Below are 13,407 nucleotides of genomic sequence, written 5' to 3'. Positions count from 1 at the left end.
TTTTGTTTTTTTTGTTTTTTTTTTTTTGGAGGGGGGCTGAGGGGAGGCCTCAGAGGCATAATTCCAAAATGAGAAAAGATATAATTCCAAATGGCTTTCCAGAATCATTGGATAAATTCACCAAAGCATTCAGTGTATTGATATGCCTGTCTTCCTGTAGCTCCTTTAATATTTGCTATTTTCATTTTTGCCAATTTGCAAAGCTGTAGGTGAAACCTGTAACTTTCATTTTTGAAAAATATGTATGGGATTTTTCTATTTTCTGTTTTTTCTATTTTCACCTTGCCCTATTGTTTGAGTAGTTCTGGGTAGTTTTCATGAGTGATTTCGTGAAATATGATGTACAGGCTCTTTTTTGGGACGTGGCTTTATGGTAGTCCAAAGATTCTTAAATTATACCTCCTTGATCTGTTTTCCAGGTCAGTTGTTTTTGTTATGAGACCTCTACCTTATATTTTCTTCATTTTTTTTTCAGTCTTTTAATTTTGTTTTAATATTTCTTGTTGTCTAATGAAGTAAATTACTTCTCTTTAGTCCATTATAATTCTTAAGAAGTCTGTTGCTTAGGTAAGGTTTTCTGCCTCTTCTGCTAAGCTATTAATTTTCCTTCCAAACCTTTCTTCCCAAATTTTCATTTCTTTTTAATTTTTTTTTCCCTCTAGGGTTCTCATTTCATGTAAAATTCTTGTTATATTTCTCCAAGGAATTCTAGTTGAACTTTTGACCAAGCTATGTTTTTCTTTGAAGCTTGTCTTGTAGATAGTTTGGAATCATTCTCTACTTTGGGGTTTGTGTCTTAGTTGTCACTGTCACCATAAAAGCTTTCTTTGGTGGCATTTTTTTTTGGGGGGGGGGGAGGTTGGTGAGAAATCATTCTTTTTAACCTTACTTCCAGAATTGGAACTTTGAATTTCAGCCACATTCTATATGCTTATGGGGGGTTTCATCCAAGGCTGGTTTGGTTTTGATATGTATTCTTTGCTGTTGCTTTCTCTAGCTGTTGTATTCTTCAAGGATCTTAGAGATAGCTCAGGCCAGGAACCTATAAATTTTCAGTGTACCAAAGTGGTCTGTTCTAGGATAAAGTCTAATCACTGCTCTTCTGGTTTCAGCTTTGCAAGCTTCTCACCCCATTTGAGGCTTATTTGTTGGAGCTCCAATGGACTTTTTTTGATTTTTTTTTTTTTTGTTTTGTTTTGTTTTTAGGCATTTGGAGTTAAGTGACTTGCCCAAGGTCACACAGCTAGTAAGTGTCAAGTGTTTGGTCTGAGGTTCCAATAGACTTGACTCTATCGGTTCAGAACAATAGAACTGCAGGTTCCTTATTTGGGGCTTGCTACTCAGCTGCCTGACCCAGACAGGGCTTAGGGGCTAAGTCTGAGATCTAGTGTAGGAGTAGGTCCCATCCTTAATCTGCACTGAAAATGAAAATCCAACTGTTGGGTACAAGTGAGAGATAGAGTTGCTACTTGACTCTTCTTCATTCTCCCTATGTCATGCAGGACATCAGGCTGGTCCTTACTGAGTTGGGGGCCACCTCTTGCCCTGCAGCTGTGTAACTGCAGAGCCCAGTTCAGTACTGGTACTAGAAGGCTCTTTGGTACCTTCTTGGCTAGACCTGCTCCTAGCCTCTGCAAGCCTGTCTGTCTCCTGTGCTGACTTCTGCTGGAAAATTGACTCACTACAAATTTCCCTTGGATTTTCTGATCATGACTCAGTCTGATGCTCTTTCTAGGTCTTTCTTGGAGTAGTTGTGGGAGAAAGCTGGGCTGTACTTCTATTCTGCCATCTTTACTGGTCTCTCAAGATGGCTGGATTTGGTTAACTGTTTCAAGGTGAATACATTTCTTTTCTTGTGAAACTTAGGACTCAAGACTGATGAGTGACTTGTTGCTCTGGAGGAGTACATTGCCTTAATCTCTGACTACAGTGGGGAAAATATTTACACTCTTTGTATATGAATCAATTACCAAAAATTGGTTTTCCTTGAATATTTTACCAGCTTCAGATCACAGCTTTTGAGTGATAAGTTCTCAGCATCATGTATAAAAATTAAAGCATACCTAAAGAAGATGTATGAGAAGGAACCTCATTGTTTTCTTGGGTGGATGAAAGAGTCCTAACACAGGGGGACTATGGGTATGGAACACTTTATATAATGTGAGACTTTTTTTGATATGTTGGTTACTTTTACTGAATTGCTTTTTAAAAATCCATTATTTGTCTAAAAGAATGGCTTTTAGGGAGAGGCGAAAGGAATGATATGTAGAAATATAGGTGATATAAAATTAAAAGACAGTAATAAAATCTTTTTTAGGTAAAACAAAAGGTTGCCCTTTTTCAGAATTCTGCATTTCTATATAGTTTGTTTACATTGGCATTCTATGAAGAGCAGGTGTTTAAAATTATATGTCCATTTTATGAAGTATATTTTGAGCATTGAGGGTCAGAGTAGCATTCATTCTTTCCCTCATAATCCTAATAAGTAACGTATCTAATTATAAAAAAAATCCCTAGGAAATGGAGAGGGGGACCAAATGGTTGACCACTGAAAAAAACTGTAATTTTAAAAAGAAACCTATTGTTTGCAGTTTATTTCCAGATATATACACCCTGAAATGAAAAAAAAAAAACCATCAGGCTAAAATTACTTCTTTGGAGCAGGAAATTTTTTAAAATTTATTTACCTTTTAAAGATAACTGTAGTAATTCTCTTACAGGGTAATCACTTTGATCAGTATGAAGAAGGACACTTGGAGATTGAACAAGCATCACTAGACAAACCTATAGAATCGGTAAGATGTTCAATGTTTATTTTTTTGGGTCACCACAAAGCTAGATAGCGTTCGGATGGCGTTTGATGTGAATGCAGTTAAATTTCTTAATAATGGATTGTAGCAGTGTAGAGTTGCTGTTCTCTAATCTGTAATTTAGTTGGGTTGGGGGTATAGTCTAATATTTATTTTGGTTCATAATTTAGGACTTAAAGACATTAATTTTTTTAATGGAAATGTATCATTTTTGGCCCATACCAGTAAAGGTAGCAAGATTTAAGTTCTTTTTCCCCCCTGTAAATTTAAGGAGTAAATGTATTTTGATCCTTTTAAACTTTTTATTCATTTATTTGTTTTTGCTTAATTAGTCAAATTACCTTGTACAGAATGATTTCCTATTGAAAACAATAAGGATGGTAAATTTATATTTTCTGGATTAATGTAACCCATTTGATTAAGAACAGAATAGCTCAGTATTTTTGTTTTGCATTTTTTTCCCACCTCTCTCTGCTTCGTCATGGATATAATTCATTCCAAGTTGCAAAGTAGATGAAATTATTTTCCTGGTTCAAAAGAAATTTTTTTTGGATTTTTGAAACTTAACTTTGAATAGCCCTTTGTTGCCTCCAGTGCCATAAAGCATAGAAGAATATCAAAATCTGTGGTGGTGTCAGCACTTAATATCGGTAGTAAACAGGTTTAGCCTCATTCTCAATGATGGAGTATGTATATATTCAGTTGTTTTTCAGTCGTTTCTCACTCATACTGGAGTGGTCTATCATTTGCTTCTCCAGCTCATTTTATAGATGAGGAACTGAGGCAAACTTGCCCAGGGTTACACATCTAGTAAGTGTCTGAGGCCAGATTTGAATTCAGGGAGCTTAGTCTTCCTTACTCTGGGTCTGGCACTTTATCTACTGTGTTACCTACCTGCTCTTAGGAGTCTATATAGTAAAACCTTTAATGGAGAAATAAATGCCAAAGGGTTGACATTTTAGTCAGTCCTGGTTATTTTTTTTTAAGGGTTTAGATGATTATTGTTTTCCAAAAGAAAACAAAAATTAATCATTATATATGGTATTATAGCTATAGTGTCTTTAGCTTTTGTCTTTTCAAAAAACTGCAACATTAGCAAAGGATCAACATGCATTTATATTCCTACATAGGATTGGTGTTGTGTATGTTTGTGTGTGTGTTTAGATGTTTACAGAAATTTACACAACTTGGGGTGTTCGACATTTTTCTTCCACAGCAGTTGGCCCATATTAGCTAAGCAGCCATGATCTGGTTTGTATTGCACGGTCTGCCTTTTTTTTTTTTTTCTTTTTCTTTTTTTTTTCTTCTCTAGGGTTTCTTTTCTCCCCACTTCCCCTTCTTATTTCTGTTCTTCTGGTCCAGTGAACACTGCATATAGTACCTTCTGTCTTAATGTGCTGGCATGACGCTAGTCTTAGGCATGGCAGTAATTGATGACGCATGTGATAATGCTGCAGAGGGAGAATTCACATCTGATGTGCTGAACAGCTAATCTTGTGTTTTGAAGTAGGAATTTTAATTGAAATGCCAAGCCCACTCTGCTCTGTAAATTTCATAAGAGAGAACTAGCATTAATGTCTTGTTCTATACCACCCTGGGAATGATCACCAAATTATTTAAATAATATCTGTAGGTTGCACACACTTAGAAGAGGGCCCTCTCCACCCTACTCCCACCTCCCATTTGATGTATGTTTTGAATATAAATGTTAACTGGTTAAAAATTAAAGGATACCTAGACGTGGGAAGCTTGGTTAAAACAAGGTTTTATTTCATTAAGGGTGCTCTGTACTGGCAACAGCAGATAACTGAATTTACAACTCTGAGTATTTCTTATTCATATGCCCATCTTAACTGAAAGATTTTTTTTTAAAGTACTAAATCAAATGATATTTAAAATTTGTAAAGGCTTCTTTTAGGGCCGGACTTTTAGAGCTTTTGAATAATTGATTGGAGCTTACTTTCTCTCTTGTCCTGTGGCAGGTATGGCTAATATTTCACTAACCACAGTTTCTTTATTGAGAGACCAGTTTGTTTTTTAAAACATTTCAGAATTCAGGAAATGAATTCTAGTTCATAGTACGAGCAATTACAACATATCATTAGACAATCCATTGAATTTCTATTATTTTAAGGACCAAGGTAGAATGATATGCCTTATTTATAAAATGGAATTAGTTTATCTGTCCAAACAACAAAAGGTACTGTATTTTAATCACAACAAAGAAATATTGACATTCCTGAATTCCAGATGCTTAGTGATAGCAATAATGATTATAACAATTGTGCTGTCTTGGAATTCCTAGGGACCAATGGTGTTGTACACAAGAGTTTATCTGCTGAATTCAGATCTGTCTCTGCAGCAATATCTATTTGAGAGGTGCTGACTGTTTTGCTACAGCATGCAACTCAGAGGTGGCTGGAAGTATGCAGGTTTGGGAGTCTACAGATCATTACAAGGTCCTAAAAGTCTAGTGAATGAAACATTTTTTTTCCTTAAAAATATTCTGCAGAATCTGGTAACCATGGAAAGACTGCACAGTTTATGCTGAGTATGTGTTTGTGAGTGTAGAATGAAAGTCTTTTTTTTTTTTTTTTTTTTTTTTCAAAGAGAGTGGATCTATGAAGCAAAGCTACCCCAGGTTGGGAATAAAAACTCAGAGGTGCAATAATGTAGTATACCTTTGGACAGCTTCTAGAGCCATACACATTCATTCATTGAAATGTTAGATCTTTCGTTTCTTATAGTGTAAGAAAATACATAAAAACAGGCAGTTCTGAATTATTTCACAATCTTTGATTAAAAGGTATCCTGTCCCTTCTCCCAAACATATTTATTTCATCCAAGTAAATATCTTTAGTAAGATTCCAAATGACTTTTCTAAATAAGTCTTTAGAATATATTAAGATTGCTCAATAGATAACTTATTATCTATTTTGAGTTAAGGGAACCAAGATAAAATTCTGACGATAAAGTCTTTTACATGCCAATTACTAAAAAAAAAAAACAACTTTTGGAATCTTGATGAAAAAAACAGCCATCAGTACTATGTGGACTCCATATATTTAAAGTTGATATGCAAAGAAAAAAGTATTAGTTTGAGCTAAAGCTGTAGGTTAATTAAGGGTGCACATGAATGTTTGAATCCCACAATGCCCTTGAATCGTTATTTCTACAATTGGATTGATTTCTTAGGAAATTTTTCTCAATTCTTAAATGAGGGCAAAGAGTAAAGGAGTGAATGCCTACTCCCTAAACTAAGCTGTCATTGTCCAAGTTAAATTTCATATCATCCATTAGTTCGTACTTGGCTACCTGATAAAATCTTTTCCCCAGAGCAGTCAAGTTGACTGAGCAGGCTTTGAAAAATCTATAAAAATCCTTAGACTCCAGTTACGGCTTGTTGGAGAAAATTGGTCTGTTCGGCTAGAGTTTAAGAAACTATATTCAATTGAGTTTTCTCACTTTAAACTTTGCAGTTTGGTTTTTTGTCACTTTGCATATCTTTTTTTAATCTGTGGACTCCATTAGTTCCAAAGTGTAACTGTAAGACTACTGATTTGACATTTAGCAGTGGCCATATGTGGATTGCACTATAAATAATGTGCTTCTTGGAGCTGAATGGTGTAGCATTACTATTTGGCTTTTCTCTCTAGTCTTCATTGTGTCATCTGTAGTGAGCTGTAGGTTTTGTTTTGGGAATCTTTTACAACCTGTTGTTTGCATGGGTTCACCCAGTAGCATCCAGTCCTTGCTTATGGATTTCTCAATACACAGTCAGCAAAGCTTACAATCCACTCAAGAGGTTTGCCATTTTTTGTCAGTGTTGAAAATGAGCTAAAAAGTTAACATTAATGTGGCTATCAACTAAAATAGAATGTAATATGAAACTAGGTTTAGCTAGTTATTTACCTGTAATACATTTGATTTTACTGGTTTATTTTGTATTTAGTCATTGACACTTGGAATCAAGCCCTACATAAATTTTGATCTACATTTTAGCATTTCCCCAAAGTTCCTGTTGCACAGATTGGTACTGTTAAAAGTGGTCTCATAGAGTTTCATGGAATAGAGTAAAAACCCAAGAATTCACTGTTTGGAATATAATTCACAAACAGAAATACTGAGGAAATGTTTAAAAGTTTGGCAGTGCATTATATTCATTTGTGGTATTGAGTATTTTTTTCATGCTGGTTTTTTAAAAATGTAAGTAAATGCTTCATGCTCTCAAGGATTTTCCCGTCTAAATTATCTTATTTCTCCTTAAAAACACACTCTGCCCACCTATCCTCAGCACCATCTCCCTCGCCTCTCCCCATATAAAAAGGCATGAAATAAGAAGAGAATAGGGACCAAAAAAATATTGCAGATCCATTATGCAGTAGTCCAGAAATGCAGAAAATAGGGACCCACTGAAATGTGACCTTGATGAAATGACTTTGGATTCTTATCCCAAATCCCTTGCCAGCCAGAGATCGAGGTATTCATGGTCCACTTCTCATAAAGTGACATTGAACATAGATTGTCAGCATCCTAATCATAAATATAGATAGTAACACACAAATGAAGTGTGGAAACCGATCTACTCCAGGAGATCTGTGAAAAACTGACATTTTGCAGAGTATCCTTGGGAAAGCATGCATGCCTGAGTTGTCTTATTAATCACTTGTTCGTAAGGAGGATTTCTTTGCAGAGGCTTTCCAATTAGAATGTAAGGTTCCTGTGAGGAGAAGTTTTTTTTTTTCTTTGTATTCCCAACCCTAGTTCAGTACCTAGTGTGTAGTAGGTGCTTAATAAATACTTGCTGATTGATCCCTCAAATATTCTTAACTAGCAGCCCAACACTGCTGTCTCTTCACTAGTCACAACCTATGTGTGATGGAAGAAAAGATTGTTCACAATATTTGTGTTAGACTTTCATAAGATCATAATTAAACCTTAATTTATGTGCTTTATGGGAGTTTTTGATAAAGGATTTCTAGTCCTTCCTTGTACCAGGAGATATAACCCATTTCTGATGCAGCTCTTTCTAGATTGCCTATGGGGACCATAAAAACCTTCCAAGTGATACCTTTTAATTCAGCCATCATTTATTAAGCTTCTCCTATGTTCAAGAATTGTACTATGCACTGGAATACAAATACAGAAATGTAACGACCACTTTCATCAAGGAGTTAGAGTATTCATGGGAAATAGCTGGGGAAAGATAGAAACAACACTCTTCACAGGGTGAGTGGATTAATAAGTTTTTTGGAGGAGCAGGAGCTGGGAAGAGGGTGTTGCTTGCTGTATCATAAACATAATCACCTTAACGAATACTTGAGAGAGATGGTCAAGACCATTTCATGATAAAATCATTTGTTTGGCTATCATTTTACCTGTCCAAGGCCTGCAGGGCCCGGAAGCACTAACAATACATGATTGCTTCTCTCCTTCTGGGGGAAAAAAGACGTATTGAGTACTCTCTTTCTTTCTTTCTTTCTTTCTTTCTTTTTTTTTTTTGGTGAGGCAGTTGGGGTTAAGTGACTTGCTCAGAGTCATACAGCTAGTTAGTGTTGTGTGTCTGAGGCCAGATTTGAACTCAGGTCCTCCTGACTGCAGGGCCAGTGCTCTATCCACTGTGCCACCTAGCTGTCCCAGAATACTGCCTCTCTTGTCAATTCATTTCTAACTCTGGTCTTCCCGGCAAGAAAGAGGTAATATTCTGGGCAAAAGGATTCTGGGGTGAAAGGATAAGAGTGTTCATCATTTGCTCCAGTCATGTATAGGGAAGTTTCCACTAGGAAGCTGCAAGGAAAGAAGTAACCTATTCTTCCATCATTGCCATTGCCTTCACTGCATTCAGAAGGAAATGCTAAATATTGGTATATATTGACATTTTCACTCCAGCAGTTTCATTGCCTTTTCAGAATTGGAAAAATAGACTAAGTAAGTAGAACACATTTTTATTTATCCCAAAATTTCTTCATCTAAAATTTTATTTTAGAAAGCAAATGCTGTCACTGTTATGATAAGAGATCCTTGTAGTCAAAACTTTTAAACCTTTTTTCTAAGAGATCACAGCCATCCTCTTGAGTGGTTTGTAAAAGTGATGCTAATGTGTATAACCTTCCTAAATTTTTCTTTTCCCTACTCTTCTCCCTTTAACATTTGTTGTTCCCTTCACTGTGTCAGTCACAACACGCTGCTCTTGAATCTCTCAGCTGGTCTTGACTCGTGAATTTACTTTATGCTTTCACTCTTCTTTAATAAATACATTACTTGCAAGCAGTGAATTGAAAACAAGACAAAAAAAAAGACCATTAGTGATTGGACAGTTTCTTACTTTGTGTTACATTTAACTGTTCTTTTGACAGCCCAGTTTTTAAAGCCAGGTTCGTATGGAAATGCTTTCACTCCACTTGCACTGCTTTTGGAAATAGCATACTGCTTCATCTGTCTGTTTATTTTAGTGCGTTCATAATACAATACAGTCAGCATAATGTCTCATCTCCACTTAGCAAAAGATTGTCATTTTCTCTTTTTAAAAAGGCAGCAATTTTTGTCAGCGTTGCTTAAGTCCCCAAATTTCTGTCAAGTAGAGTAACATAAGTATGTTAAAGATGTGACAGCCACTTAATCTAGTCATTTAAGCCAATGGTCATCTGTAATACGTAAGTACGTCAGAACACTGCAGTTATAGGAACTGTTATGTTAAAACTAGGATTGTATAAGGTAAGTTTGTCTACACTGAAAGCAGAAAAATGCTTTATTATGCCTTGGAACTTAACATGGGAAAATTAGTATTTATTTTCCTTTTCTTTCTCTACTGATACTTTTCCTATACAGGCTTTAAATTTCTGTTTGAAATTGTTACTGTCTATCAGGCACCTAACTTTATTGGGGGAGGGGAGGGAACCTGTTCTAGCTCGGTGCTGAGCCTCTTGATACTCTTAATTATTGGTCATAGCAGGATTAGTCCATTCATGAGGACTGACAATATAGAAGACTCATAAGTCTTAGAGTCTAAATAATCTATAATCTGCCAACTTTCCCAGTTTCTTCAAAAAATAATTTCTAGCCTTTTACCTTTAAAGATTGTCATCATTTTTTAGGCTTAAAAATACTTTTTCTTTAATTTTAGAACTTGCTTTATCATTGTATTTACCTCTGCTTCAGCAATTTTTTAAAGGCATGAATTTAAAAACAAAACAAAACACGGTCTCAGCAGATTATTTTTTTCTCACCCAGCTTTGAGAAAGAACAGCAGAGGCAGTGTGTCTCACCTACATGGTGGCAAGGTGTATATTATTTCACACTGCTACATAGAAGGTCAGAAGCCAGGTGGTTCTAAGATATTTAGTTCAGAGACCTGTGGGAGTGTACTGACTTTAGGAATAAAGATTTTGAAATTAGAGAATTTATTTTTAGACTTATATCACCAAGTTAATATAACTATTGTGACTTAAAGCTAAGTACATGGTTAGTAGTTGGCTGTGTATGTGGACAGCTTTTTAAAAACTGATAGCATTATTTTTTAATTACAGAGATGCTTATTGTAGCATTGGTATGATAATATATCTGTAGCTGACTGGACAAGTTACCAAGTAAAAAGGCTGCTTCTTCTTCCCAAGTACCTTCGTGACTCTTTTCATCCAATAGCTGACATTTAATTGTTGTTTCCAATGCCTTTTTAACCAATTTTATATTGAAAAACTGTTATTCTTGTGCTCCTTAGGAAGATGAGACATTATGTTTGTTGTTTTTTCCCCTACATGCACTAATGGTTCCTTACTGTTAACTTATTGCTAGGCCTGTTTCATTCTAACATCTTAGCATTTTTGTTAGATTACATGTTGAAATGCATCACCCAGTCTGTGCTTGAACTCATTTTATTTAATTTTTTTTGTTTAATCAATTTACTTTCTTGTTTTACTAACCTCACTGTTTTTTCAGTTTAATATTGGCTGCATGCTAGTTTATATATTTATATTATATATATATAAAACCCAATCAAGTCTAGCCTGGATTTTGCTCTGATTGTGTTTTCGTTTCTAGTGGTGGGGCAGTCTTGCACTTACAACTTACTTCGTATCATGAAAGCCTGACACACAAACAAAATGACTAAACACAATGTAGATTTTCTTATTACAAAATCTTAAAAGTGGTGCTGTCTAGGTGATGGATATGATTGTATAAGTAGCTTGATTTTATGCTTTTTAATGTCATTTTTTTACTGATAAACTTTTATTTTCTCCCACTTTTTTTTTCCTTTTGAAAGTATTATGCACAAAAGTTGCCCAGCACACCATCAGAAAGTACCCTTACCCATATGTTCTTCCCCTGGAAAAATACTAGCCAGCAGTTTTTTGACATTTGTTTATATTTCCCTTTTATTGGGCATATTTGCCCTGTTAGCAATTTTTTGCATGCTTATATGTAGAGTTATCTTTTGCTCATCACGTGTTTAAATGTTGGTAGGAGGGGAAGAATATATTATTGGAATATTTTTGGTTTGTCTTTCTGTTCTGTCTGTCAGGATAATATTGGACACCGCTTACTCCAGAAACATGGGTGGAAGCTGGGCCAGGGATTGGGGAAATCTCTTCAGGGTAAGTTTTTTTAAAATTAAAAAAAGAGAGAGAAGAAAAAAAATAATAAAACCCGATGTTCCTAATGCAGTCTGTGCCAGACTTTTTGTTGTCTTTGAAAGATGTTTGGTTTATTTTATTTCTGCTTTTTTCTCTATAGTAGATTATTTTTATTTTTATTGATGTGTTTTGAAAGCACATTTGCAAATAATTTGCAGGTGTAAACTGCTATTTCATTAAAATCTACAGGTCAAACATATTGTGTGTGATTTACTTTGTTTATTTGAAAAGTAAGGTGTTGGGAATAAATAAGCTATTATTTTTTTTTGCCCGTTAATGATAATCAGTTGTCCAGGCTGCCAAATTATAAAGGAATTCATCCAACTGACATAGTTCAACTTTTGTCTCTTGGAAAGGGAGCCTCAAAATACCTTAGCATAGTCCATGATTGCTCTAAATGTTTTGTGCTTCTATCAAAAATCATTGATTGAGAGCAAAAGAACCCATTTGAAGTGCTCAGTAGTTACAGAGATTTTTTTTTTAGGGTGGAAGGAGGCCATTTCTCAATTGATTTCTCCAGGCTGTTGATAACAAGCTCTGGTAGGCAAATGGCATAGGGCCATCATACTATTTATTTCCTTCTAACCATACTGATCATAGGGTGAGGACAAAGTGTTTTGTTTCAGATGTACTTACTAGTTAGTTGGAAATCAACCAACTCCTTTCACTTTTCAGCTGTTTCAGCTTTGGGGGCCACATTTGTTCCTTGCAGATGTCAGCACTAACTTGGTAAGAACTGGGAACACTGACTGAACTTCTGTACCTAATCATTGACCCTCTTACTACTTAGCAAGGGACTTTTAGAGCAGAGAGCTGTGATAGAATTGACTCTTTGAATATTAGGAATGGGTTTTCACAATTTGGATGGGGTTCTGATCATTCAAGAGTGTGTGTAGAGGATATTTCATTTCAGCAATTGAAGGCTTCCCTTTATTTTATTTGCCCATATTATCTATAAATGTTGTTCATCAGTGAATGATTAATCTACTAAGCAATAACCTATTTCTGGTGGGAATTGAATTGGGAATCCAGATACGTGTATACATGTTAGTTTGGTATATTTCTCAGTCAAACTTGTTTAGCACTCCAGTTATGCTATTGGCCAGTCGAATGAGTCTAACTATGAAGTTGAGATTAATTTTCTTTCAAACTATTTTAGCTTGAAATAGGGGAAATGCTTTAGCCACAAACTGTGCTTCTCATAACTCTAATTAGCTGACTGAGGAAAATATGCCTTTGGTCAGTCACAGATATTCATAGAACTTAGGGTCTAGTTGATAAGGCATTTATTGAGTCCAATATTATTTATGTGCCATATAAGGAAATGAAATTGTTGAGATTTCTGCCTTTTGAGGACCTTATAGTATAAATAGGGAGATAAAACTAATCCAGGGAATATAATATGGCCATTTATGTTTAATTGACAAATTATGTACAGTTTATATATGTGTAAGTATACAAGTTACATAAATGCAATAGGAGTTCAGAGGATAAAAGAGAGAGGAACCTTAGTGATGGCTGGAATGATCAGGGAAGACCTCTATCTTTTCCTTTTGTAGAGGAGGTCAGCTGGATGTGTAGTATTTGGAGAAAGGTGCACAACACAGTGCAGTCTACCCCTGCTCTTAAAAAACCAACCCAGCAATTTATAGGGCATGTCCGATTCAGGGTTGGTCAATAACAGTCATCTTTAATATCAGCAAATGCTTATTGAATTGAATGAAAAACAATAAGACTATGTTATTACTGGGATATTGGATAAGATATTCAGGATTTTACGAACTTTTACTAGATGGTCTCTTATTTCATAGGGACTAACAAAAATGTGTGCACATCAAATTTTTGCGATTTACCCACAGGACAGAAGGCCCAGACCTGCCATTGTATCTGTCTAGATGAGCTCCTTCTACCTATGTCAATAAGTAACTCTTCTGAAAATTATAGTTTTAGAGAGGTGCTTGAGGCAC

General features: G+C 35.4%; 1 protein-coding gene across 7 annotated transcripts in view; it reads left to right on the top strand.

Annotated features, from left to right (window-relative positions):
* GPATCH8 (G-patch domain containing 8) overlaps window positions 1–13,407 on the top strand; it is a 120,205-nt gene that overhangs the window by 50,404 nt on the left and 56,394 nt on the right. For 2 of the 7 annotated variants that reach the window (XM_027873383.1, XM_027873381.1), the window contains exons 2-5: window positions 2,721–2,795; window positions 9,167–9,184; window positions 11,329–11,401; window positions 12,116–12,169. Coding sequence is in view for 1 of the 7 variants with exons in the window: in XM_027873379.1 (XP_027729180.1) it covers window positions 2,721–2,795; window positions 11,329–11,401 (148 nt within the window). In the remaining 6 variants the exon portion in view is untranslated. The remainder of the gene's footprint in view (window positions 1–2,720; window positions 2,796–9,166; window positions 9,185–11,328; window positions 11,402–12,115; window positions 12,170–13,407) is intronic. The other 5 variants (XM_027873380.1, XM_027873382.1, XM_027873379.1 and 2 more) reach the window with 3 other exon arrangements.

Source organism: Vombatus ursinus, unplaced genomic scaffold (assembly GCF_900497805.2).
Source record: "Vombatus ursinus unplaced genomic scaffold, bare-nosed wombat genome assembly UNPS02014801.1, whole genome shotgun sequence".
In the NCBI taxonomy this organism is placed as follows: Eukaryota; Metazoa; Chordata; class Mammalia; order Diprotodontia; family Vombatidae; genus Vombatus; species Vombatus ursinus.
The sequence above is the reverse complement of the archived record's forward strand: the minus strand, read 5'-3'. Positions and strand labels throughout refer to the sequence as shown.